General features: G+C 50.6%; 2 protein-coding genes across 5 annotated transcripts in view; one reads left to right on the forward strand and one right to left on the reverse strand.

Annotated features, from left to right (window-relative positions):
* The first annotated feature begins 4,083 nt into the window (after positions 1–4,083).
* On the forward strand, positions 4,084–7,473 carry LOC144607322 (protein S100-A1-like). Its single transcript, XM_078424077.1, has 3 exons — positions 4,084–4,151; positions 5,100–5,287; positions 7,276–7,473. The coding sequence occupies exons 2-3, from the start codon at positions 5,135–5,137 to the stop codon at positions 7,405–7,407; spliced, it is 285 nt and encodes a 94-aa protein (XP_078280203.1). The 5' UTR covers positions 4,084–4,151; positions 5,100–5,134; the 3' UTR covers positions 7,408–7,473.
* A 6,014-nt stretch (positions 7,474–13,487) lies between these two features.
* Positions 13,488–27,094, reverse strand: part of sin3b (SIN3 transcription regulator family member B) — a 58,585-nt gene continuing 44,978 nt past the window's right edge. For all 4 annotated transcript variants that reach the window (XM_078423672.1, XM_078423673.1, XM_078423671.1 and 1 more), the window contains 8 exons: positions 26,642–26,825; positions 24,518–25,112; positions 22,629–22,798; positions 22,190–22,363; positions 20,238–20,330; positions 18,225–18,322; positions 17,850–18,054; positions 13,488–15,792 (listed from right to left, as the gene is read on the reverse strand). In XM_078423672.1, coding sequence (XP_078279798.1) covers positions 15,562–15,792; positions 17,850–18,054; positions 18,225–18,322; positions 20,238–20,330; positions 22,190–22,363; positions 22,629–22,798; positions 24,518–25,112; positions 26,642–26,825 — 1,750 coding nt within the window. In that variant the 3' untranslated portion in view covers positions 13,488–15,561. The remainder of the gene's footprint in view (positions 15,793–17,849; positions 18,055–18,224; positions 18,323–20,237; positions 20,331–22,189; positions 22,364–22,628; positions 22,799–24,517; positions 25,113–26,641; positions 26,826–27,094) is intronic.

Genomic DNA, 27,094 nt, shown 5'->3' on the forward strand with positions numbered 1-27,094 from the left:
TTTCTGACAAGTAACTGACAGTGTTCCGATCAGTTCCGTTCCTTCCATTCAGTTTTATGTGAGTGTCTGGCAGTGTTCAGCTCACGTATGACACTGAGGTAGAAGCTGTTCTTGAGTCTATTAGTCCGTGATGTAATGGGCCTGAACCGTCTACCAGAGGGCAGCAGTTGGAGCAGCTGATGACCAGGGTGGGAAGGATCCCTCAGGATGTTGGCTGCTCTGCTGAGGCAGCGGTCGGAGTAAAGTTCCTCTAGAGAGGGCAGTGGGCAACCAATGATTTTCTTTGCAGAGTTGATGACCCTCTGAAGGGCTTTCTTGTCTGCCTCTGAGCTGCTGGTGTACCACATAGAAATACAGTACGTCAGCACACTCTCGATGGTGCAACGGTAGAAAGTCACTAGCAGCTGCTCTTGCAGGTTGTTCTTCCTGAGGATCCTCAGAAAGTAGAGCCGCTGCTGTGCCTTTTTAACTGCCGCTATGGTGTTTGTGGTCCAGGAGAGATCCTCAGCAATATGCGTGCCCAGGAACTTGAAGGCAGGGACCCTTTCCACACAAACCCCGCTGATATGCAGTGGTGTGTAGCCCATATTGTGTCTTCGGAAGTCTATTATGAGTTCTTTTGCCTTGGAAGGATTCAGAGCCAGATTGTTTTCCGCACACCATCCTATCAGTTTTTGGACTTCATCTCTGTAGGCTGTCTCGTCATCTCCTGAGACGAGTCCAACCACAGTCGTGTCATCCGCAAACTTGATGATGGTGTTGGTAGGATGAGTGGGGGTGCAGTCATGGGTGTAAAGGGCGTAGAGAAGGGGGCTCAACACGCATCCTTGTGGGCAGCCGGTGCTGATTGTGAGAGTGGAGGATGTGTGAGGGCCTAATCTGACCATCTGGGGCCGATTGGTCAGGAAGTCCTTAATCCAGTTACAGATAGATTGGGAGAGTCCTAAATCAGGAGTATTGCGTACAGTTTTGGTCTCCTAATCTGAGGAAAGACATTCTTGCCATAGAGGGAGTACAGAGAAGGTTCACCAGATTGATTCCTGGGATGGCAGGACTTTCATATGAAGAAAGATTGGATAGACTCGGCTTGTACTCGCTGGAATTTAGAAGATTGAGGGGGGATCTTATAGAAACGTACAAAATTCTTAAGGGGTTGGACAGGCTAGAAGCAGAAAGATTGTTCCCGATGTTGGGGAAGTCCAGAACAAGGGGTCACAGTTTAAGGATAAGGGGGAAGTCTTTTAGGACCGAGATGAGAAAGTTTTTTTTCACACAGAGAGTGGTGAATCTGTGGAATTCTCTGCCACAGAAGGTAGTTGAGGCCAGTTCATTGGCTATATTTAAGAGGGAGTTAGATGTGGCCCTTGTGGCTAAAGGGATCAGGGGGTATGGAGAGAAGGCAGGTATGGGATACTGAGTTGGATGATCAGCCATGATCATATTGAATGGCGGTGCAGGCTCGAAGGGCCGAATGGCCTAGTCCTGCACCTATTTTCTATGTTTCTATGTAAAACCTTTCCAAGTCAACAACATATTTCCTATAACATGGTGCCCAGAACTGAACACAATATTGTAAATGCGGCCTCACCAACATCTTATACAACTGCAACATGACCTCCCAACTACTAAACTAAACTCTATGCTAGCCTTTGATACTTTCACATTGGGTAGAAAGGTTTGGAATGTCTGCCCTATCTCCGCCTATCATAATGTTGTCCACTTCAAAAGTAATAGATTTAGAGGTAAATGCCAGTCATTTGAAATCTCATGGCGAGGTGGGAGCTCAACCTACAAAGCCAACAAAGCAGATTGGAAAAGGTGAGCTGGACCGATGGATGGCTGAGGCACACAAACTGAGGAAGGGGTTAAACTGGGTTTAGCTGCAACGTTAAATTGATCTCATTCACCTGTGTTTATTTGAGCAGCTGGAACACCACATTAATCCTTTATTATCCCGAAAACAGGAATCTTTCAATAGCTGTCTTCAAGCAAATATTTATCTCCAACTCAGTATTCAAGGTAATTCTGGAACAATACCACCTCATTGGCGGCTTGGAATCAAATTCACTCACAACATCAATGACGGAGAACTACATTAATCTCAAATAAAACAGTAAAATATTGGAGCAGAAAGGAACTGCAGGTGCTGGTTCACACCGAAGGTAGACACAAAATGCTGGAGTAACTCAGTGGGACAGGCAGCGGCGTCCCTGGAGAAAAGGAGTAGGTGATGTTTCGGGTTGAGACTCTTCTTCAGACCGAGAGATCAGGGGAGAGGGAAACGAGAGATATGAAACTTTACCAATAAATGAATGAAAATCGATGCCTGTTCGGTGCGTCATGTGGAATCAGTATCAGAGACACAGAGTTATCATTTCAGGTCCAAAACCCTACGTCCGCACACAGGTAGGGGGACTGCACATTGGAATGAACGATGTGTTGATGTAAAATGTGACTTTGACTTTAGAAACCCGGGGTGAGGACGATATGCTCTCCTCTCCCTCACCCAAGCCCAGACCGGGTGATCACCATGCAGAACCAGAGCTTCCGGTTGCAGGGCCGTCTTAACGCATGGGCCTGATGGGCACTTGCCCAGGGCCCCACGAGCATAGGGGCCCCATGCTGATCTGTGTATGTTAAGTGACTTGCAATAAATAAATACTACTTTAAAAATGTAGGTTCAATAAGTGCTTTTTTCCACATCATTTTCGGTCCCTAAGTGTTTTTTTCGCAACATTTTCCATCCCTAAGTGCTTCTCACAGCGATCTGTTTCGCAACAATTAGCTCCCTAAGTGCATTGCTTTTCAATCCCTAAGTGCTTCTCACAGCTGTAAGTGCTTTTCGCAACAATGTAGCACCCTAAGTCCATTGCTAAGTGCTTTTCGGTAAGTGCTTTTCGCCGGCACGACAGGGGGGGGGGGGGCTGGTAGGGAAAGGGGGGTGGGGGAGAGTAACGGTGGGGGTGACGGGGAGGGTGGGAGGAGGAGAGAGTGGGGGTGGGAGGAGGCAGAGTGGGACTGGGGAGAGGGATAGCAAGGGTGGGGGTTGGTGGTGGGGGGGAAGAGATTTTGTTGGAAGTGCCAATAAAATAAATATATGTTTAATTTTATCGACCATTTATATTTTTATTCCTGTGAGTAGTTGTCATAGGGGCCCCAGTACACTGCTTTGCCCGGGGCCCATAATGCTGTAAAGACGGCCCTGTCCGGTTGTCCACCATTTTAATTCCCTGACCCACTTCCACCGTAACCTATCCGATTGTGGCCTCCTGTACAATGAGGTCCAGTGCAAGCTGCAGGAACAACACTTGGAGTCAAGTAGCATGGAAACAGGCCCCTCAACACAACTCGCCCACAACTTGTCCTAACTGCATTAGTCACACCTGCCTGCATTTGGCCCATGTCCCTCTAAACCTGTCCTATCCAAAAAACTGTCTAAATGTTTCTGAAACATTGCAATAGTCCCTGCCTCAACTACCTCCTCTAGCAGCTCATTCCATCCACCCACCATCCTTTGTGAAAAAGTTAACTCTCAGTTTCCTATTAAATCTTTCTCCATCACCTTAAACCTATGCCCTTTGGTTCTCGATTCCCTTACTCTGGGCACGAGGCTCTATGTGTCTACCCGATCTATTCCTCTAACGATTTTGTACACATCTCTATAAGATCGTCCCTCATCCTCTTGCACTCCAAGGAATAGAGTCCTAGCCTGCCCAACCTCTCCCTATAGCTCAGGCCCTCGGGTCCTGGCCACATCATTGTAAACCTTCTCTGCATCCTTTCCAGGGAGGGAGAGAGAGAGATGGGGGGGGGGGGGAGAGGGAGAGAGAGGGGGGGGGGGGTGCAAGGGTTACTCGGTTTAAACCAGCATCTGCAGTTGTTCCTTTCTACACATCGAACCCACAAACCTGTAGGTTTTTGGAATATGGAAACTTTGTACAGACAGCACTCGCGGTTAGGGTGGAACCCAGGTGAATGGCTCCATGAGGCAGCAACTCTACCGCTCCGCCCCTGGTGGGTAAATCCCTCAAATGCTGGATGCCAATGGCATGCAAGACTCGGTGAGAGTGACAGGGGGGGTGACGAACTGTCGGTATATATTGCAGCCCCAGAAACATCTTCACAGCGCCAGATCCCGCACACCTTCGCAGGTGAGTAAAGGTCAGAGGAAATCCACAAACGTGAGCCCGCGAGTGGAACAGAAGTAGGATTTCGAACTGAGACAGGACACGGGACTGGAGCAGGGAAGGTAGACTCGACATGTTGGAGTAACTCAGCGGGTCGGGCAGCACCTCTGGAGAGAGGGAACGGGTGACGTTTCAGGGTGAGACCCATCTTCAGACTGAAGAAGGGTCTCGACCAGAAATGTCACCCATTCCTTCTCTCCCGAGATGCTGCCCGCCCCGCTGAGTTACTCCAGCATTTTGTGAAGTGGGATAACGCGTGTGGATCGACGGTGGGTGGAAGGGGAGCCGTTTGTTTGTTTGTATGGTGTGTGTGTGTGTGTGTGTCTCTAAACTAAATGAAAGACAGAAAGACAGACACAAAGTGCTGGAGTATCTGGGCGGGTCAGGCAGCATCCCTGGAGAACATGGGCAGGTGATGTTTCGGGTGGGATCCGGGGAGATGCTGTCTGGCCCGCTGAGTTCCTCCGGCGCTCTGTGTCCATCTTCGGCATGAACCAGCACTTCTTCGAAGATTGGACACAACAAAAAAAAAATATGTTGGAGTAACTCAGCGGGGCAGGCAGCGTCTCTGGGGAGAAGGAATGGGTGGCGTTTTGGGTCGAGACTCTTCTCTTCGGACTTCTACAGAAAGGGAAGACATTGGCTGGAAGACAGACGCGGAAATGGAATCGGAGTGAACTCTTCGCGTGTTTTCTGTTGTTACTTCACGTGTATCAGTTTACTTGGACCCTTCTTCCCTTCGGCTATCAAACCGTACATTCCCTCCCTCCCTTTTGACGTGGGATAGACTGAGACTGATCCATCCTCTCTCCTCCCCCCCCCCCTCCTCTCCTCCCCCCCCCCCCCAAGCCTTTCAACTCGTCGCTTGAATGTCATGCTTCATGTATTTTGTGTTGTTATTGCCGTTGGCAGATCCTGTTCTATTACATTGCCCGCGGACCCCAGACATGGCCTGTGACCCCACGCAAGTTCAGCAGGCGTTGAGCTCGCTGCTCAGCGTGTTCAAGGCAGCGGCTGTCTTGACCGAGGGCGACAAGTCGACACTGGACCGCACTGAGCTCCGCATTTTGATTCAGAACCAGCTTCCGTTTTTATCCGAAGTAAGTCCGAATAATAAGAATAAGGGGTAGGGCATTTAGAACTGAGATAAGGAAAAACTTTTTCAGTCGGAGAGTTGTGAATCTGTGGAATTCTCTGCCTCAGAGGGCAGTGGAGGCCAATTCTCTGAATGCATTCAAGAGAGAGCTAGATAGAGCTCTTAAGGATAACGGAGTCAGGGGGGTATGGGGAGAAGGCAGGAACGGGGTACTGATTGAGATTGATCAGCCATGATCACATTGAATGGCGGTGCTGGCTCAAAGGGCCGAATGGCCTCCTCCTGCACCTATTGTCCGAGCGTGTAGCTGAAGCCACCCGCCCGGAGGTGATGGGGAGAAGGCAGGAGAATGGGGTTAGGAGGGAGAGGCAGATCAAGCCACGATCGAATGTCGGAGTGGACTTGATGGGCGTAATTCTACTCCTATTCCTTATGACCTTACGAATGAAGACAGACACAAAATGCCGGAGTAACTCAGCGGAGTAACTCAGCGGGACGGGCAGCGTCTCTGGAGGAGAGAGAGAGAGAGAGAGAAGGAATGGGTCAGATGAAGAGACGCCGCCTGACCCGCTGAGTTGCCCCAGCATTTTGTGTCTTGCCTCTTGTGTCTGTAGTTATTCCGTACATCACGCGTAATGCAGATTCGGTGGGTGGAATCAGGGCCGTTTTTACAGCATTATGGGCCCCCGGGCAAAGCAGTGTACTGGGGCCCCCACCCCCCTTTCCCTACCAGCCCCCCTCCCTGTCGTGCCGGCGAAAAGCACTTACCGAAAAGCACTTAGCGATGGACTTAGGGTGCTACATTGTTGCGAAAAGCAATTACAGATGCTGTGAGAACCACTTAGTGACCGAAAATGTTGCGAAAAAAGCACTTATTGAACCTACATTTTTAAAGTAGTATTTATTTATTGCAAGTCACTTAACATACACAGATCAGCATGGGGCCCCTATGCTCGTGGGCCCCCGGGCAAGTGCCATATCAGGCCCATGCGTTAAGACGGCCTTGGGTGGAATGAGTGGAATTGAATGCCGGTGGGGTGGGAGAGTGAAGGTACGGACACGTGTCTAGTTCAGGTTTAGTTTGGGAAGGAACAGCAGATGTTGGTTTAAACCGAAGATAGGACACAAAAGGCTGGCGTAACTCAGCGGGACAGGCGGCATCTCTGGAGAGAAGGTTAGGTTGAGGAGGGTCTCGACCCGATCCATTCCCCTCTCTCCAGAGATGCTGCCCGTCCCGCTGAGTTACTCCAGCTTTTTGTGTCCATCTTTAGTTTATTATTGTCACGTGTACCGAGGTACAGTGAAAAGCTTTTCGTGGCCGGCTACCTAGTAGTGAAAAGATTATACATGATTACAATCAAGCTGTCCAGTGTACAGAAACAGGGTGAAGGGAATAGCATTTAGTGCAAAATATAGTCTGATTGAAGAGAGTCCGAGTGAAGTAAATTAGTTGGTAGCTCAGGGCCGCTCTACATTTACAGAGTTTGAGGCCGTCGGTGGATATTTTAAAGGCAGAGATAGATTCTTGATTAGTACAGGTGTCAGAGGTTATAGGGAGAGGGCAGGAGAATGGGGTTAGGAGGGAGAGTTAGATCAGCCATGATTGAATAAAGGGGAGGCCATTTAAAACTGAGGTGAGAAGGTACTTTTTCGCCCAGAGTTGTGAATTTGTGGAATTCTCTGCCACAGAGGGCAGTGGAGGCCAAATCACTGGATGAATTTAAGAGAGTTAGATAGAGCTCTGGGGGCTAGTGGAATCAAGGGATATGGGGAGAAGGCAGGCACGGGTGGATGATCAGCCATGATCACAATGAATGGCAGTGCTGGCTCGAAGGGCCGAATGGCCTCCTCCTACCCCTGTTTTTCTGTGTTTCTACGAATGGCGTAGACTTGATGGGCCGAAGAGCCTAATTCTACTCCTATCACTTATGACTGGCGTTCCGGTTCGGTACGTGGCCCCTTTACATACGCAACCATTTCTTTCCTTTGCAGAAGCAAGACTTTGAACAACAATTCGAAAAATTCTTCAAGTGCATGGAGGACAAAAAAGGCAGCAACGTCGACTTTAAAGAATTCATGTGCCTACTGGCGACGCTTGTGATGTGCAGTGAGTGTCGTCCTTGAGAAGTCGTGTTAATCCACCGTAAAACACCAGTTCAAATCGAACTACCAGCTCAATAAAATGTTTAGCGAAGACAGAGAGTATTGTGTTTCTTTGACGCACTGTGAGGTGGCAATGGAATGACTTACTTTAGTTTCAAATCAGTTATTTCGCTTTTAAATATGGAGTTTCACTGATAGACACAAAATGCTGGAGCAACTCAGCGGGACAGGCAGCATCTCTGGAGACAAGGAATGGGTGACGTTTCGGGTCGAGACCCTTCGGAAGAATGCTGAATGTCCCACGGAGTTACTCCAGCATTTTGCGTCGATCTTAACAAACTGCCCAAGACTGGCTTTACCTTGCACTAAACATCATTCCCTCGTCATGTATCTGTATCGGATTGTAATCGTGTACTGTCTTTCCGCTGACTGGTTAGCACGCAACAGAAGCTTTTCACGGTACCTTTCCCACACGCGGCGATAAACTAAACGGTGTAGGCACAAGACGACAGACACGAGAATCTCCAGCCTAAAAACAAAGAGTGGAGGAACTCGGCGGGTCAGGCAGCATCTGTGGAGGGAAATGGACAGACGATGTTTCGGGTCGGCACCCTTCCCCAGACTTATGGAGTGGGGAAGGAAAGCGGCAAGAGAGAGAGTTGAGAGTGGGGCAAAGATGAAATGGGGCAAAGATGAAATGGGGGTGAGTGGCAGATGGAGATTGTGGGGGGAAAAAAGAGATGAAACAGAGACAAGAGTGGCAGATAAGGGTGGAAAAGCTGGAGTGAAAAGTAAAGGGGGAGGGAGGGATGTGGGTGGAAGAGGACCACGGGTGAGGGGGGGGAGAGAGGATGATAAAGGAGAACGGGAGAAGCAGTTGGGAGATGAGTGGAAGGTATTGCATAAAGGAACAGGGGGACGTGCCGGGTGAACACATGGGGGAGGGGGGTAAGAGGGCTGGGGGATAAGGGGGCATGGGGGGGTGAGTGTTGGGGGGTAAGAGGGTTGGGGGTAAGAGGGTTGGGGGAGGGGGGGATAAGAGGGGTTGGGGAGGGGGGATAAGAGGGTTGGGGAGGGGGGTAAGAGGGCTGGGGAGGGGGGATAAGAGGGTTGGGAGAGGGGGGATAAGAGGGGTTGGGGAGGGGGGGATGAGGGTTGGGGGGATAAGGGCTGGGAGGGGGATGAGGGTTGGGGGAGGGGGGATAAGAGGGTTGGGGATAAGGGCTGGGAGGGGGATGAGGGTTGGGGGAGGGGGGATAAGAGGGTTGGGGGATAAGGGTTGGGGGAGGGGGGATAAGAGGATGGGGGGATAAGAGGGTTGGGGGAGGGAGGGTAAGAGGGTTGGGGAGGGAGGGTAAGAGGGCTTGGGGAGGGAGTTACTTGAAATTAGACAATTTAATGTCCATCCCTGCAATGCCCCCGCCACCCCAGTCACCCTACTAGTTCCACTGTTCACATCCTTGAATCCCTCCATCTTCCCCAGCCAACAATGGGCCATTATGAGCTCCACTTCCCCGGTCATCTAGTGCCTGCCCTAATTTATTCTTGCCTTTTCTCGCCATCATTCTCACTAACCCCCCCCCCCCCCCCCCCTCAATCTTTTAGTCTGAAGAAGGGTCTTGACCCATTCCATTTTTCTGGAGATACTGCCTGCCCCCGAGTCATTCCAACATTGTGTGTCCATCTTCAATATTCATGCTTTGGGGGGTGTACGCTACCCATGTAGGATACGAGGTGGTGTTCCTCCTCAGGTTTGCACGCAACCTCGCTCTGCCAATGGAGGTTGGTATGGGGACGGTTAAGGGAGTTCAAACGATTAGCAACCTGGAGATCGAGCAGGCTTTGGCAGACAGAGCACACACGTGTACAGTGAAATGGTAGCCTAGGCTACGTTTGGTCTCGTCCATGTAGAAGCCACGTCGGGAGCACCAAATGCACTAGTGTCGAGAATGGAAGCGTTTAGAGATACATTGCAGAAACAGGCCCTTCGGCCCACCGGGTCCGCACCAGCCAGCGACCCACCCAAATATTAACACTATCCTACACACACTAGGGACAATTTTTACATTTACCAAGCCGAGTAACCTACACACCTGCACGTCTTTGGAGTGTGGGAGGAATCCCGAAGATCTCGGAGAAAACCCACGCAGGTCACGGGGAGAACGTACAGACTCCATACGGACAGCACCCGCAGTCGGGATCAAACCCGGGTCTCCGGCGCTGTAAGGCAGCAACCCTACCGCTGCGCCACCATGCCGAAGCCAATACAGAGTACGTGGTCACAGTTGTTTGACATCTGGTGGAGATCTCTTGAAATCACAAAAACATCTTCATTTGGAAAGGGGAAACTTGTCGGAACCAGGGCGCTATCAAGGACATTCTGATTTTTTAAAAAAACAGGAATTCTAGTGAACCTCCTTTATCCGGAGGTGGTGAGACTGTGGAGTTTACCACCACGGGGAGTGGCTGAGGTGAAAAACAGGCAGCCTGACGGCAGAGTTGCTGCCTTACAGGGCCAGACGTCCTGGTTGGATCCTGACCACAGGTGCTGTCTGTGGCGAGTTTGCACATTCTCCCCGGGAGCACGTGGGTTTTCTCCGGGCGCTCCAGTTTCCTCCCACACTCCCTCCAAAGACGTACAGGCTTGTAGGTTAATTGACTGCAGTAAAACTGTCCCTAGGATGGTGTCAGTGTATGCGGTGATCGCAGGCCGAAGGACCCGTTTCCACGCTGTGCCTCGAAAGTTTAAAATAAAGATGCCCATGTAGAGTTTAGTTTAGCTTAGAGATACAGCGACAAAATGGGCCCTTCAGCCCACCGAGTCTACACCGACCAGTGATCCCCGCACATTAACACCAGCCTCGGTTTAACACTATCCCCTCACATTAACACCAGCTCGGATAGAGCCGACGGTAGAAGAGCTCAGCAAGGCCATTGACAGCCTGGCCTCAGGCAAGGCCCCAGGCAGTGACGGGATTCCCCCTGACCTGATCAAGCACTGCAAGACTACCTTACTGCTTCCTTTGCATGAAGTCCTCTGCCAGCGCTGGCAAGAAGGCACTGTACCGCAGGACATGAGGGATGCCACGATCATTACCCTCTACAAGAACAAGGGCGAGAGAAGCTACTGCAACAACTACAGAGGCATCTCCCTCCTCAACATCGTCGGCAAGGTCTTTGCTCGGGTCATCTTGATCCGCCTGCAGAAGCTGGCAGAATGTCTCTACCCAGAGTCACAGGTTCCTGTCAAATCTTTTTCTCCTCCAATGCCCTAAACCAATGCCCTCTGGTTCTCCATTCCCCTACTCTGGGCATTGACTCAATCTATTCCTCTTATGATTTTGTACACCTTTATAAGATCTCCCCCTCATCCCCCTGCGTTCCAAGGAACCCTGACCTGCTTAGCCTCTCCCTTTAGCTCAGGTCCTCGAGTCCTGGCAAATATTCTCGGCACCCGTTACAGCTTGATAACACCTTTCCCATAACAGGGTGACCAACATTGACCACGATACTCTAACTGTGGCCTCGCCAATGTCTTGTACCACTGTAACGTGACCCCCCCCCCCCAACTTCTATAAAATGGAGCTAGTAAAAGTCCCCCCCACACCCCACCTTACAGACTATCGCCATCATCTTACCAATAAATTGTCACGCACTGCATTTTTCATTTTTATTACAGTTTTTATGAAGGTACAATGCTGTTTGCAGAGAGGGATGTGGACTGCAGGGAGCTGGTGATGTCAGCCCTCCCACCAGCCCTGGACAGTGCAAGGATTTTTAAAAAATTGACCGAGTAAAATATTCAGAACAGAAAGTGAGAAGGAATTTTAATGCTGGACTTCAGTTAAAAAGGTGCCCGGATTCAGGGCCTTACCGTTCGAGAGGTTATCAGAAGCCTCAGGCAGCCTCCAGCCCATGCTCCTCGCCTCTAAAACAGAATCAGGACACAAGCCCCTCACTTCAAACCCACACCATATGCCACAAGGGGAGGGGGGGGGGGGGGGTTGGGGAGAAGGGAAACAGGACCCATTAAGGGCGAGGTGTCTCAGGATCTTTGCCCGCAAGGGGGGGGGGGGGATTATCATTATCATGGGGGGTGGGGGAAGGGTGGGTTTGGGGGGTGGGGGGTATCAGGACCTTCATCCACAGGGAAGAGAAGCCTCTTTAACTCCACACAAGAGGGAAACTGGAGGCTCAGGCCCCTGTCACTGAAGAACTGTGTCACCTGAGAGACTGCAGAAAATGAGCAACATTTGAGAAAGAGAGAGGAGAGAGGGAAAGGCAGGGGGTGAGAGAGGAGAGATAATAAAGGGGGGAGAGAGGAGAGATAGTAAAGGGAGGAGAGAGGAGAGATAGTAAAGGGAGGATAGAGGAGAGGGGGGAGAGAGGAGAAGGGGCAGAGGAGAGGAGGGGGAGAGAGAGGGGGGAGAGAGAGGGGGGAAAGAGAGGAGAGGGGGAGAGAGGAGAGAAGAGGAGAGAGGAGAGGGGGAGACAGAGGAGAGGGGGCGAGGGAGGAGAGGGGGCGAGGGAGAGGGGGCGAGGGAGGAGAGGGGGCGAGGGAGAGGGGGCGAGGGAGGAGAGGGGGAGGGGGGTGAGGAGAGGAGGGGGAGGAAAGGAGGGAGGGAGGAGAGGGGGAAAACGAGGGGGGGAGAGACGAAAGGGAGAAAAGGAATGGAGAGATAAATGAGAGGAGGGAGAGGAAAAGAGGGGAGAAAAGAAAGGAGAGCAGAGAGCCAGGAGAGTGAGAAAAAGGAGATAGAGAGAGAGAGAGAAAGACACAGATTGGTAAATGTTTAACTTCACAAACAGGCATTGCATTACAAAAGCAGACAGCACAGCATTGACATCTCCTTAAACATAGAATTCGAGAGATTTCAATAATCACACAATGTAAAATCACTTCATATTGTTTCACACACGGCAAGAACAAAATGAAAATTATCACCGTGACCGGGAGGGGGGGACGGATCCACTGGAAGGCTGTCGCCAATGGCAACGCTGACAATCAGCGCGCGCCCCCCCCCCCCCCCTCAGGATGGGATGGGATGACCTCCAGTACAACTCCAGTCAACTATCCCCTGTAAATGGTCTCCCTCTTCACACCGTCCCCTTGCTCTTGCTCTCGTTTTCCCCAGCTGATGCTCCATGCAGTTGGCAGGGAGGGGGGAGATGGTATGCGGTGACCGAGACGCTGATAATGATATCGAGGACCCCTCACGCCGTTTCCCAACCCTCCCCATGGAATAATTTAGCTTCCTTTAAGCACAGTGACAGCGAGAGAGGATGGGGTGGGGAAAGGACTACACAGTCCACTTTGTTTTGCTCCACCCCCCCCCCCACCACCAAATTATGCACATGGTTTCATGTAAAGGAGTATTTTGATTTTTTTTTCCTTTTTAAAACATTTGATAAATACAAGTGGTTGTTTACAAACGCTACACACCCCTTATTCAGTTGTCAAGGCAGCTAATGGGGATAGGTGGCAACCGATGGGAGGAGCTGTGCTCCTGCCCACAGTTTGCTGAACAACCACATTATTTGGGTACCCCCTCCCTCCCTCCCTAACCCCGAACCGGGACCCCCCAGTGCCTCGACGCCCCGCTCTGCAAGCGGGACAAAGTGCAACAGTGGCAATCAGGTGCAAAGACTCAGCACCGCACAGATTACAGCCATCGGCATCGGTGTGTGTGTGTTAAAAAAAAAAAAAAAAAACCCGTTCTACTGCTGACTGCCGGTAGCTTTTCCGGCCAAGAACAGTCCCATGCAAATTCTGTTCCAGCCTGGCGAAGCAGAGAGGAAACAAAGTGCATCGCTCCCATGTGACGGTTTAGTCCAGTGATATAGAGATTCACCAGTGTGGCTGCGGTACGCCCTGCTGTGAGTGATGGTGGTGTAAGGCTCGAAATATAACTGAATGCAAGCTCTCATGAAGTGCCATCAGCGTTACCTCCACTCCTTTCACCACAGATGCTGACTAGCCTGCCGACAATTAGCAGCATCTTCTGCCAAACTTCCAATGTGCTGCATCCATGGTATTTTGCCTACTGACAGAGGGAAACTCCCTCACCCATCCCCACCCATACTGACCCCCTCCCCCCCACCAAGGGCAGTCTGCAGGCAAGTTCCAACGATCGTCAATGCCAAGGTGGCGGGTATGAGTTGCAGGGGGCAGCGGAGTGAAGGATGAGCATGTGCCAGCTATTTCACCATCAGCTGCGGGTGAACGAGGATAAGCGAGGTTTGGCTGGAGATAACTCCGTCCACAGAAACCTAAAGGTTTGACGGCAATGTGCCTCTTTTTCCCTCTCCTTTCGTACAACCCTCCGGTTTCAGAGGGCGATCTTTCCATCCCTGGAGACATTCCACTGGACAGAAGCACACGCCCTCTGCAGTTTCTGGACTCCAACATGAACCACCACCCAACCATTTCAGTGCAGAAGCCAAGCGGGCACCCAGGGGTATTTGGCAAGGGTCAGCCTCACTTGGCAACCCTCCATCAACCTGCCACGTGCTGCAACTAAACAGGGTCACTGCTTGAATTAAGAACACTCTCAGAACAGTTTTTAAGCCTCCCTCTAAAGATAATCTTACACACAAAACATTTAAAAAAACCACCATCCTCAACACCTTGAATCTTTCAGCAAGACACTAATTTAAACAGAGATATTTCCGTAAAGAAGCAAGCCTTAAATTTGAAAACTTTACATAATAGTCAAAAAAATTCCCCTGAATTTCAGGCAGTTAATATATTAACACACGTGTGTTTTGCTTTTGTATCTCCAGTCCATGATTCCTCACTCCAACCCCACTTGCTTCCATAGCAATCTTCAACATGACTTCATAGGCAGCAGCTTCAAAGGAAGTTAAAGGACTCGGCCCGTTAGAGGGTTCAGATTAACATCAGCAATCCTTAAGCAGCTCAGAGGGGTCATGTCGATTTGTGCACAGGTGCACCTGTCCATTTGTCAGCCAGGGATAATGTGAACTGATGGCAGTTCAGCACAAAGGCGCAGGTGGCAGTTCAGCACAAAGGCGCAGGTGGCATTCCATTCAACGAGGCCATCTTACGCTGCTCCCATTTGGCCGAGGTTTAACAGTGTTTGGACGAGCACAGCCTTGAATTGTTACGGACGTGGCCTCCTTACAACAGAAGCGCTTCTGTTTCCAGCTGGACAGGGCGGCAGAGAACACCCTTTACACACCGCGGCAAAACCCAGCCACCGGCCCTGGGACTTACACAACACCTGATACCAACCTTTAATACTGGTCACTGGCAGGGAATTCTGAAAGCAGAGCCCCAGCAACTTGCCGATCCTCCACTTTGCTCGGATGCGGAGTCGGTTGCCTCTGATGTTGCGCAGTTGGCTCGGTGAGATGTACATGCTCCAGGGTTGGCTGATCTCTCACTGGCACAGACCGTAGCAGCAGCTCGTGCGTGCGGGAAGGAACTGCAGACGCTGGTTTACACCGAAGATAGACACAAAATGCTGGAGTAACGCAGCATCTCCGGAGCAAAGAAAGGACGGGTGACCTTTCGGGTGGGGTCCCTTCCGTCGGATGTCTGTCTGACGAGGTGAGGTCGATGTACAGATGAAGATTCACGAGCCTTGCAGTCTTGGTACATGTTTGTGCGAGAGGTTGTCTCAGATATTTACCGCCGTCCGAGAAGCAATGACAGCCTCTGCTTCTTTGTCAAGATAAGGGCGAGTGGGCTTGGGGTGGGAGAGAGGCGCTGTAGCTGGTGAGCACCACAGTCTTTCTTTTCCTAGTCCTGCTAACTGGCGGTCAGGTTGCATCACAGGGTCACAGGGGGGAGTACACATCAGCAAGCATCGGGGCGCAACCAAAAGTATGTCATGCAACATCACAATGTATAATCAGGGGCGGGAGGAGGGAAAATACGACAAAATGGGGAGGGGGGGTGGGGGGCTGGGGAAGGGAGGGGAGAATGAGTTCAAGGATCACAAGCAGATTCATGTCAAGTGCATTTCCTCATCGATAACACGAGCTGTGTTCTGTAGACTGGTGCTGTGATGATCATTCACTTACACAGGGGGTCGGACAGCCCACACAGTCAGCTCGGCAGCTGAGAGCATGGCGTGTTCCCACCGTGGCACAATGCACTTGCAACCGCAGCCTTTGAGTGTGCAAGCACGGGTTCAGTGCAGGAGGGTGTCACGGCGAGGGGGGGCACGGGCTGTACTGTACACGGTATCTGTTGACGGGAATGTCGTGGATGGTGTCGGTCTCGCAGATGGTCTTGCACAGGATCAGGTCCTCTTCGTCCTCGCCCATCAGCCAGTCCTGCACCAGCTCGGCCGCCTCGTCCGTCACGTGGCTCTGCAGCCAGCGGTTGTGCCACGACTGGAACTGCTGGTGCTGGTACCGCACCACCTGGCAGTGAGACTGAGGGAGGGTGGCAGGGCAGGGCATGGGAGGGTGGCAGGGCATGGGGTGGGAGGGGAAGGTGAGGAGGGGAAGGTGAGGTGGGGGAGAGGAAGGTGAGGGGGGAGGGGAAGATGAGAAGGTGGAGGGGAAGGTGAGGTGGGGGAGGGGAAGGTGAGGTGGGGGGGAGATGAGGTGGGGAGGGGAAGGTGAGGAGGGGGGGGGAGGTGAGGTGGGGAAGGTGAGGAGGGGAAGTGAGCAAGAGACAGACAGTCCCCGGAGGGAGGGGGTTGGAGAGGGGCGAGGCGGAGAACCGGGTGAGGGGTCGAAGAGAGGGGTAGGCGAGGGGGACGGGTCAGGGAGAGGCACCGGTGGGGAACAGGCAAGCAGGGATGGGGAGAGTGGCACATGGGGAGACAGGTGGGGGGGGGGGGGCAGGGAAGAGGGACGCGGTGGAGAGAGATGCAGGCAGAGGACAAGGCGAGGAGTCACAGTGCGGGGGGGGGGGGGGGGGGGGGAGATATGGGCAGTGGGCCGGGCAGGGGATGGGGAGGCGGTGAGAGGCAGGGAGAGGAGCAGCGGAAGGTGGGAAGAGTGATGATCGGAGATGGAGGGGGATGAAAGTAGACGGGGGGAGCGTGGGGGGAAAAGGGATTTTGCAGGAAGAATGCAGAAAAGGGAATGCGTGAAAGATTGAAGGTACAAAAGTAGGAGAAAAAAAATGTCAATAGTTGTACCAAATATTTAAGCTCATTGCAACAGTGAAATCACTGATAGAAGTTTGGTAACAAATACATAGCCCTTTCCCATCCCCATAACACAGCACAGATATACACACCCAGTGACACACACAGCTCAGGAGGGCTTTGATTCGGGGAATGGACTACACTCCATGTCACAGGTGTTCTCCCAACACCCACTCTTTGGGCAGGTGGGGTATCGCTTAGATAGACTGATGGTTGCTCTACGCTGCCCCACGCACGCTTCTTTCCCATCACCGCACGTTGCAACTGCTACTGCCCTTCAATTCCCCTGACCACCCCCTGTCCATTACGAGGAGTCGCCTCCTGTGCTCAAAATACATCAGTTGACAGAGGGAGGCGGGGAACAGAGGGAGGCGGGGAACAGAGGGAGGTGGGGACGGGGCAAGGCAGGGGTAGAGGAACGGCAGAGAGGGAGATGGGTGGAGGAATGAAGGGAGACGGGGATTTCGAAGAGACGAGAGAAAGAGGGAGGATAAAAGGAGATGGGAGGAGGGGGGGGGGTAGAATGGGGAAAGGGGGTTTACGGGATGAATGCAGGTCCCTTTGTCTGTAATGCTGCCTGGTAACAGCAGCCATGCTACCAAAGACCATTCATCAGTACAACGGGCGGAACAGTCTCTAGCAGCATGGCTGATGTCTCAATGGGCGAAGGAAGGGTGTGAATGGCTACGTGGAGAAGGCAGGAGAATGGGGTTGAGAGGGAAAGACAGCTCAGCCATGATTAAATAAATGGTGGAGTAGACACGATGGGCTGAATGGCCTCACTGCTCCTATATCTTATAGTCTTTTCTGGTAATGGTTTGAGTCAATGAAATAGGAAGGTGGGAGTACGTAAGGGAGATTAACGCTAGGTTTTATACAAGTAACCCAAGTTTGGTTTAGTTTGGTTTAGTTTAGAGATACAGCGCAGAAACAGACCCTTCAGCCCAACTGGTCCAGGCTGACCAGCGATCCCCGCACACTAACATTATCCTGCACACACTCGGAACAATGTACAATTTTACCAAGCCAATTAGCCTACAAACATGTACGTCTTTGGAGTGTGGGAAGAAACTGAAGATCTCGGAGAAAAACCCACACAGGTCACGGGGGGAACGTACAAACTCCGTACGGGCATCACCCGTAGTTTGGGCTTGATTGTAGTCATGTACTGTCTTTCCGCTGACTGGTTAGCACGCAACAAAAGCTTTTCACTGTACCTTTGGTACCCGTGACAATAAACTCAAACCCGGGTCTCCAGCAGTGTACGGCAGCAACTCTACTGCTGCGCCACCGTGCCGCCCCAGTGACGTGTGATAGAGGGAGGGGGATTACCTCACGTGCTCGGTGCAGAGCTCCACAGCGGTACATGAAGTCTTCAGAGTTCATGACGTACACCAGCTTGTGAGTGTTGAGTTTAAACTTGCAGTCGATGCTGTTGGAGTTCTCGACTCCCAGGCTGCGCTGCCTGCTGTTCCTGCTTTCGTTCCTCATGGATAGAAACTGCTTCTGTTGCCACTTACGAAATTTTCTGAGGTTTCTGCCAACACAGTAGATTTGTTTTAACGTGCACATTCCCACCCGCCAACGTCAAACAGAGGTGACAAGCAGGAGTGTTACACCAGGGAGGCTACTTGCGAACAAAGGGGTAACATCGGCACACAAAAAATTAATCCCAGACAAAAGCCCCGACAGACACTGGGAACTCACCTGGGTAAAAACACTGGCTTATAAAAGAACCCGTCAGTCTGCTCAAACTGCATGGCTGCCTCTGGACCCGCATACTGTTCAACATAACTTGTTAAGTTCTGAGAATGCAACAAGCATTGAATTAGAATGAACACAAGTATCACAGAGCCCGGTCCCTGTTCGGCAGGGATCGAAGAGGAGGATGGAGGGTGATGGTGGCGGAGGCTGGACAAAAGGCCTGGTAAGAAAAACTGTGGGTCTTACCTTCCACGCCCTCAAGTTGTGGGAGGCACTCCACCCACCCCCCCCCCCCCCCCCACCCGCGGGAACAAGCTCTGAAGAGGGCCATGCAAGGAGAGGCACGACGGTTGGCAGGACGACCAGAATGAAGGTGACGACCAGAATGCAACGGGCCTTTGTGACCGGCTGCAGCTGGCAATGTAAAATGGTGCCAAAATGGCTTCTCTTGGAAATAGACTCGGTGGGCTGTTCTATACATTCTGTACCATCCGGGAGATTGGGCTTATGTGTGGTGATAGTCTTGCTGAGTTGTATGCAAAAAAACTATTTCACTGTAGCTTGGTGCACGTGATAATAAAACATAGAAAATAGGTGCAGTAGGCGGCCATTTGGCCCTTCTTTGTGATCATAGCTGATCATTCACAATCAGTAACCCGTGCCTGCCTTCTCCCCATATCCCTTGATCCCGCTAGCCCATAGGGATCTATCTAACTCTTTTAAATTCATCAGTGAATTGACCTCCACTGCCTTCTCATCTCAGTTTTAAATGGCCTCCCCTTTATTCTTAGACTATGGCCCCTGGTTCTGGACTCCCCCAACATTGGGAACATTTTTCCTGCATCTAGCTTGTCCAGTCCTTTTATAATTTTATGCGTTTCTGTAAGATCCCCTCAAAAAACCCATTGAACCATAGATAGAGAAGGTGGTGGTGGGTGGGACTGGACAACTTGGCAGAGAGAATTGAGAATTGCAGGAGAAATGAGCAGGAGTAAAGACCTGAGCGACTTTGACAAATCTGTGGAATTCTCTGCCTCAGAAGGCAGTGGAGGCCAATTCTCTGGATGCTTTCAAGAGAGAGCTAGATAGAGCTCTTAAAGATAGCGGAGTCAGGGGGTATGGGGAGAAGGCAGGAACGGGGTACTGATTGTGAATGATCAGCCATGATCACATTGAATGGCGGTGCTGGCTCGAAGGGGCAAATGGCCTCCTCCTGCAACTATTATCTATTGAATTCAAACAACATTACTCTAATGTAAATTAAAACAAGCGTGGAAGAGTCATGCAGATATTGGAGTTGCTTTTTCACAGCTGCAGCAACCCAGCCTCTGGTGCTGCCCATGTGGAGTTTGCACGTTTCTCCGTGAGTGTATGGATATCCCCCCCAGATCCTCCAGTTTCCTCCCACGTAGGTCAACTGGCTATTGGAATTTGCTGTCTTGTGCGTAGTGAGAGTCTAGCAGACGGGCAGGGATGGGGTGCGTAGGGAGATTCGGTGCTCATAAGTTCATAAATTCTAGGAGCAGGATTAGGCCATTCGGCCCATCAAGTCTATTCTGCCTTTCATTCATGGCTGATCTATCTTTCCCTCTCAACCCCTTTCTCCTGCCTTCTCCCCATAACCACTGACACCCGTAATAATCAAGAATCTGTCAATCTCCGCCTTAACAATATCCATTGACTTGGCCTCCACAGCCGTCTGTGGCAATGAATTCCACAGATTCATCACACTCTGACTAAAGAAACTCCTTCCAATCTCCTTTCTAAAGGTACGTCCTTTTATTCTGAGGCTATGGGCTCTGGTCCCAGACTCTCCCACTAATGGAAACGTCCTCTCCACATTCACTCGATCCAGGCCTTTCACTATTCGGTGCTCTGTGATGAACTGAATGGCACTGCTTCTAAAGAGTGCGTGGTTCCGGAGATCTTTGGGTACTGTCACCCCATGTCACTACGTTTCCCCAGCTCACATCTGGAATGCACCAGTCACGTACTGGGAGTGGAAAGTTCCTTCACCTGCAGTTCCAGAGGATCGTCTGAAGGTGCCTCCTCTGTGTCCAGCAGCTCGATGGTCATGGAAACACGCCCCTTACTCTGAATAAACATAATCTACAACAAAAAATAACAAGAGTTTATTCTGCGCAGATTCACAACTGTGATTGTGATTCACAACTTACTTGCCCCTTTCAGACATTCTATCCCTTCCTACAACCTGCCGGGCAGCACGTTGGCGCAGCGGTAGAGTTGTTGCATTAAAGCGCCAGAGACCCATGTTCGATCCTGACTATGGGTGCTGTTTGTATGGAGTTTGTACGCTTTCCCCGTGACCTGTGTGGGTTTTCCTGCAGTTGCTCCGGTTTCCTCCCACACTCACTCCAATGACGTGCAGGTTTGCAGGCTAAGATAGACACAAAACAACTGGAGTAACTCTGCCTGTCCCGCTGAGTTACTCCAGCTTTTTGTGTCTATCTTCGGTTTAAACCAGCATCTGCAGTTGCTTCCTACAGGTTTGTCGGCTAATTGACTAGGTAAAATTGTCAAATTGTCCCTAGTGTGCAGTGCAGTGTAATGCTAGTGTGCGGGGATCGCTCGTCGGCACAGACTCGGTGGGCCGAAGGGCCTTTAATATCTCTAAACTAAACTGTTCTTAACCATATCTCACCGCATACTCAAAAAAACTCTTCTTGAAACACAGATAGCTTTCCCAATGCATCAATCAGTTAGTTACATTGACATGGCTCAGTACAAACAAGCAATTTACTTTCATTTGGCCATTATTTCAGTTATCAATGGAATCCATTGGGTCTCAATTTGTCTGGCCATCCTGCTGCTACCTCGTTGGAGTGGAGTGGAGGTGGTGGTTGATGCTTTATCCTGAATGGCTTTGAGCTTAATGAGTGTTGTTGAGGCTCCACACATCCAGCAAGCAGAGTAAAAATTTTCCACCCCTTGGCATAACTTGTCCATACCCGAAACAACTTTTTTTTGTCTGAAGAAGGATCCTGACCTGAAACATCACCTATCCATGTTCTCCAGAGATGTTGCCTGACCCGCTGAGTTCCTCCAGACTTTAGACTTCTCTCATCATTCAACTTTGGGTAATAATCCCCCTTACTTATTTTAGTTTAGAGATGCAGAGATAAAGCACCTGTGGGGTGTTTGCATGCTCTCTCTGTGACTGCATGGGTTGCCTTGTTTTCTTCCCACATCCCAGAGTGCGGGTTTGTCGTTTAATTGGCCTCTGTAAACTTCCTCTGGTGTTTAGAGAGGATGCAAAAGTGGGATAACGCAGAATTAGTATGAACAGGTGATCATTGTTCAGCGTGAACTTGGACCTGTTTCCGTGCTGTATGTCTAAACTAAACTTGACACAAGCTGTTGGGCTGCGGCCTCACAGTGTCACAGACCCAGGTTCAATCGTGACCTAAGTCTGTGTGGAGACCTGAGTCTGTGTGGAATTTGCATGTGACCACGTGGGTTTCCTCCAGGCTCTCCAGTTTCCTCCCACATGGGCTTGTAGGTTAATTGGCCTGTGTAAAATTGCTCCTACTGTGTAGAGAGTGGATGAGAAAGTGGGATAACGGAGAACTGATGTGAACAGGCGATTGATGGTCGGAATGGATTCGGGGAGCTTTTGCCCGGGAATACCGGGTGCTATAAGCTTAGTTGGTACTTGGATGGGAGACTGCCCGGGAAACCCAGGTGCTATTAGCTTCTGTGGCTACACTACCTAGAAAACGTCTGATCTCAGAAGCTAAGCAGGCCCAGGCCTGGTTCTTACTTGAATGGGAGACTACCCGGAAATACCAGATGCTATAAGTGTCTGCTGCTACATCAGCTAGCCAATGCCCATCTTCGGTGTGCCGAAGGTGCCTGTTTCTATACTGTATCTCCAAACTAAACCGGGCTAAGAACCCTGTGCACTCCTCCTTGATTCATGGCAAGAGTTTCAGCAACCCAGTCCTTACCTTAAAACAGTTTTCGTCTGGCATCGCTCGCTCTGCCTTTAGCTGGTAGGCTGCTTCCAGGGTGGCTCGGACACACTGGGAGGGCAAGCTCCCGCCAGCAGCTCCTCGCTTTCTCTCGCTCAGGTACACCTCCGCTGCCTGCACACACACGTCATCACTCACCAGGTGCTGTAGCTGCACGAGAAAGGGGCCGTGAGATGCACAGAAATTATAAGTGATAGAAGAATTAGGCCATTCAGCCCATCAAGTCTACTCCGCCATTCAATCTTGGCTGATCTATCAAGTGTTAGGGATGGGGGAAATTAGATAAGTTTAGGGTTAGGCTTATTGTTTCTGTATGACGGCCATCCCACCACCTGAATGCAAGGGAGCAGAAATGAAAGACCCACTCTTCCAACAAGCCTCCTGTCCCACTCTCCAAAAGTGCCGCACCCCTCACCTGCCGCACGATATTCTGGATCAGCTTATCGACAGTGAAGCCAATGTACGCGTGGATGGTGAACATCTCTCGCAGCGTGTCCTCGTACTGTGTCGGCTCGATGTTTCCGTCCAGCAGGTTCCTCACCATGTCCAGAAAGGCCGGGTAATACTCTTCCAACTCAATCTCACCTACAGGTTCAAACAGGCACAAGCGTTCAGTGCACTATCACAGCTGGCATGCATGGCCTTGCACTAGGTAAGTACACTTGACCTCAGGCAGAATTCAGTGAACATCAGCTCCACAATGCTGGCTGAAATGAGGCGGATTGGGAGTGGGAGGGGTGAGGGGGTGCACTGTCAGAGTGACCCTGCTCGAAGACTACTGGCCTGTTGCCATGTGTCTTTTACATGAGACTTTAAACAGATAAATCTCTTGCAAACGAATAGATCCCACTCTTAAAAATTATTACAGCAGTCCAACAATTGTCCGACTAAACCATCCTGCCTTGCAGCCATTGTGTACGCAAAGTGCACTCTCTTTTCTTAGGAACAGAATTAAGAGGAGGCACTGAATTCTGATGTTACGGCATTCGATAATCAGCCAGAGAGGCAAGGCAAAGGTGGAGGAGGTGATCAAGATGAAAATATGCGATAAGAGAGACAGAGCTCATCACTGTTGTGATACTGACAGATACTCAATGATCGGGCTTGTTTAGTTTACAGATACAGCATGGAAACAGGCCCTTCAGGCCAAAGGGTCCGCGCCGACCAGCGACCGTACATACATTAGTTCTATCTAACACCCCGGGACAATTTACAGAAGCCGATTAACCTACAAACCCGCACGTCTTTGGAGTGTGGGAGGAGACCGGAGTAACGGAGAAAACCCACGCAGGTCACAGGTAGTTATCCACTTTGGTGGTAAGAATATGAAGGCAGATTATTATCTGAATGGAGTCAAGTTAGGAAACGGGAACGTACAACGAGATCTGGGTGTCCTAGTGCATCAGTCACTGAAAGGAAGCATGCAGGTACAGCAGGCAGTGAAGAAAGCCAATGGAATGTTGGCCTTCATAACAAGAGGAGTTGAGTATAGGAGCAAAGAGGTCCTTCTGTAGTTGTACAGGGCCCTAGTGAGACCGCACCTGGAGTACTGTGTGCAGTTTTGGTCTCCAAATTTGAGGAAGGATATTCTTGCTGTTGAGGGCGTGCAGCGCAGGTTTACTAGGTTAATTCCCGGAATGGCGGGACAGTCGTATGTTGAAAGACTGGAGCGACTCGGCTTGTATACACTGGAATTTAGAAGGATGAGAGGGGATCTTATCGAAACATATAAGATTATTAAGGGGTTGGACACGTTAGAGGCAGGAAACATGTTCCCAATGTTGGGGAAGTCCAGAACCAGGGGCCACAGTTTAAGAATAAGGGGTCGGCCATTTAGAACTGAGATGAGGAAAAACTTTTTCAGTCAGAGAGTTGTGAATCTGTGGAATTCTCTGCCTCAGAAGGCAGTGGAGGCCAATTCTCTGAATGCATTCAAGAGAGAGCTCGATAGAGCTCTTAAGGATAGCAGTCAGGGGGTATGGGGAGAAGGCAGGATCAGGGTACTGATTGAGAATGATCAGCCATGATCACATTGAATGGCGGTGCTGGCTCAAAGGGCCGAATGGACTACTCCTGCACCTATTGTCTATTGTCTAGAACATGCAAACTCCGTACACACAGCACCTGAGGTTAGGATTGAACCCGGTCTCTGGCGCTGTACGGCAGCAACTCTACCGCTGCGTCACTGTGCCGCCCAAAATTTTCTGCGGTTTAAAATTGGGGGGTTTGACCAGCTGTATGGTGGCTTGTTGTCAGTACCACAGGCTCAATAGAGAAACCAAACCTCGGGGAAACGAATCGTACTTTGCTGCTTGAGCCGGAGCTCGACGGCAGGATCACTTGCTTTCTCCTTCCTTCCCTCCTGCAGCTGTTTCTCCTTCTCCTTCTCCACCTGGTAGTCCAACAGCTGTTTCTCCGCTTGCCTGTAGATGCGCAGCAGCCGGTAGCACAAGATTTGGTGGAGCCGCAGGAAAAAGTACCAGTTGTTGTTGACAAAGAAGAGATTGTAGACGTCGTCCAAGTTCTTTTGGTACTCGGCCACCTGGTCGCGCAGGTCCACCCGCTCCTCGGCCAGGCTGCTCTCTGGCGACGTCGCTCCCTTCTGCCCCGTGTCCGCGCTGTTGCGCTGGCTGTGTCGCTGATCGCTCTCCAGCTCCTCGTCCGTCGAGTCCTCCGACTCGCTCAGCTCCCCGCGCTGGGAGAAGAACAAGTCCGGCACAAAATGGTAGATGATACGCTTGATGTGATCCTTGTCCTCCTTCTGAACGGTGGGCTGCCGCTTCACGTGGTAGATGATGAGGGACGCGGCGTCCTCCATGATTTGCTTGTCCTCGTACACGAACATCAGGTGGGGCCCCGTGAAGCCCGGGCAGCCTTCCTCAGAGTTCTGCTCTTGTCGCTACATCAAGGCAAGAGAAGAGGTCATTTCACTGCGTCTTCATACTGCCTGATAATTTGACCAAAACACAAAACGCTGCAGTAAGTCAGCGGATCAGGCAACGTTGCTTAACCCAGAGGCAAGGATCTGGAAAGCTCGTGCTTAAGAAGCCAGCGTTTGCTGTTCCTTGTGTCTCCAGGTTGACTCTATCCACCCATCACTTGCCAGGCTTTATCCTGCCCCCACCTCTCTTTTCCAGCTTCCTTCGATCAGTTTGAAGAAAGATCCCAACCCGAAACGTCGCCGAGCAATTCCCTCCTCACGTGGTGCCTGACCCGCTGAGTTCCTCCAACATTTTGTGTTTTACAACAAAATTTTAATGAACCATTTAATCAGACAACCAATCTCCCTTCTAGACTCTGTAAGTTTGGTGACCATTCTAAACCCAGTTTATAGCCCTGGACTGACCAAACTCCAGTTTATAAATTGGGATTGACTGATGGACTGGGTTTTATAGTCCAGAATCAACTTGAACCTAATTAATTGTCCAGGACAGACCTGAAGCTGGGTTTTTACCTGCGACTGACTGAAATTAGCCTAATCGACAGTCCAGACTGTGCATAAACATGCTGAATATGGGCAGAAACTTGTTCCATATTTTGTTACAGAAGAACTTCATCGCACTTAGTCCCATTTCTTGGGCAGAACAATTATAGTCATACAGCACGGGAACAGGCCCTTCGGCCCAACTTGCTCATGCCAACCAAGATGCCCCATCTGCACTAATCCCACCTGACTGTGTTTGGCCCATATCCCTTTAAACCTTTTCTGTCGATGTACCTGTCCAAATGTCTTTTAAATTATGTTATAGTTTCTGCCTCAACTACCCCCTGGGCCAGCTCGTTCCATGTACCCACCACCTTGCGTGAGAAAAATTGCCCCTCAAATTCCTATTAAATCTCTCCACTCCCACCTTAAACCTATGCCCCCTGATTCTTGATTCCCCTACTCTGGAGAAAAGACTCCGTGCATTCACCCTCCCTATTCCCCATACGATCTTTCCAACCTCTAAAAGATCATCCCTCGGACTCCTGCGCTCCAAGGAATAAAGTCCTAACGTGCCCAACCTCTCTCTATAGCCAGGCCATCAAGTTCTGGCAATATCCTTGCTCTTGAGATAAAAAATAAGCATGGAAATTTTAAAAAAGAATTCTTCGCAATAATGTTTTTCAAGCACTGGAGATTGTCTTTGGGATTTTGCCTTGTGATTTAATTAGTTGCTCACCACCAACTAATTAAATAGCAAGATTCCAATAAAGGTTTTCATAGCACTTCTCTGATTCTGTTTACAAGGTCTTGTAACAGCATAGATTTATGCAGAAACAAAGAACTGCAGAGGCTGGTTTCTACCAAAGAAAGACAAAGTGCTGGAGTAACTCAGCGGGTCAGGCAGCATCTCTGGAGCATCTCCACCGCTGCTGCCTGAGTTACTCCAGCACATTGCGTCTATCTTTAGCACAGATTCATTGTTTTATGTAACCGTAAATCACCTCATCGTAAACGCTTTCAATCTCGTTCAGCAGACTCTTGGAGCGCAGTGCCTTGGTGTCGTTCTGCTTGAAGTTGACTCCCTGGTGATCCAGTGACTTCAAGTACGATTTCTCGTACTGCTCCCGCCAGATCTTGTTAAAGCCCTGCTGCGCCTCCCGCCATTCCTCTTCCTTGGCTTTCAACCTGCAACAGCACACACGTAATAAAACCTCCTGGTTGGTACAACGTCCTGAGAAAGGTTCACAGGCGTGGGTTTGTGGAATAAGACCGGGCAAGGCAGCGAGTGTCCAGGACAGTGAGGCAGCTAAAGATCTGCACCCAGAAAATGGCTCAACTCCCAACCACAGGCAACAACACAGCGGCTCGTTCACCAAACCCGTTATCACGGCATTTCTTTTAGCAGAAGTAGGCCATTCGGCCAATCAAATCAACTCAGCCATTCAATCACCCCT

Source organism: Rhinoraja longicauda, chromosome 28 (assembly GCF_053455715.1).
Source record: "Rhinoraja longicauda isolate Sanriku21f chromosome 28, sRhiLon1.1, whole genome shotgun sequence".
NCBI classification, from domain to species: Eukaryota; Metazoa; Chordata; class Chondrichthyes; order Rajiformes; family Arhynchobatidae; genus Rhinoraja; species Rhinoraja longicauda.

What these genes read in the sequence shown, in the direction of transcription:
- LOC144607322 (XM_078424077.1), top strand. Translation starts at nt 5,135, where the DNA reads ATGGCCTGTGACCCCACGCAAGTTCAGCAGGCGTTGAGCTCGCTGCTC. An exon ending in AGCTTCCGTTTTTATCCGAA is followed by an intron (nt 5,288 to 7,275) that starts GTAAGTCCGAAT and finishes TTTCCTTTGCAG; the next exon opens with AAGCAAGACTTTGAACAACA.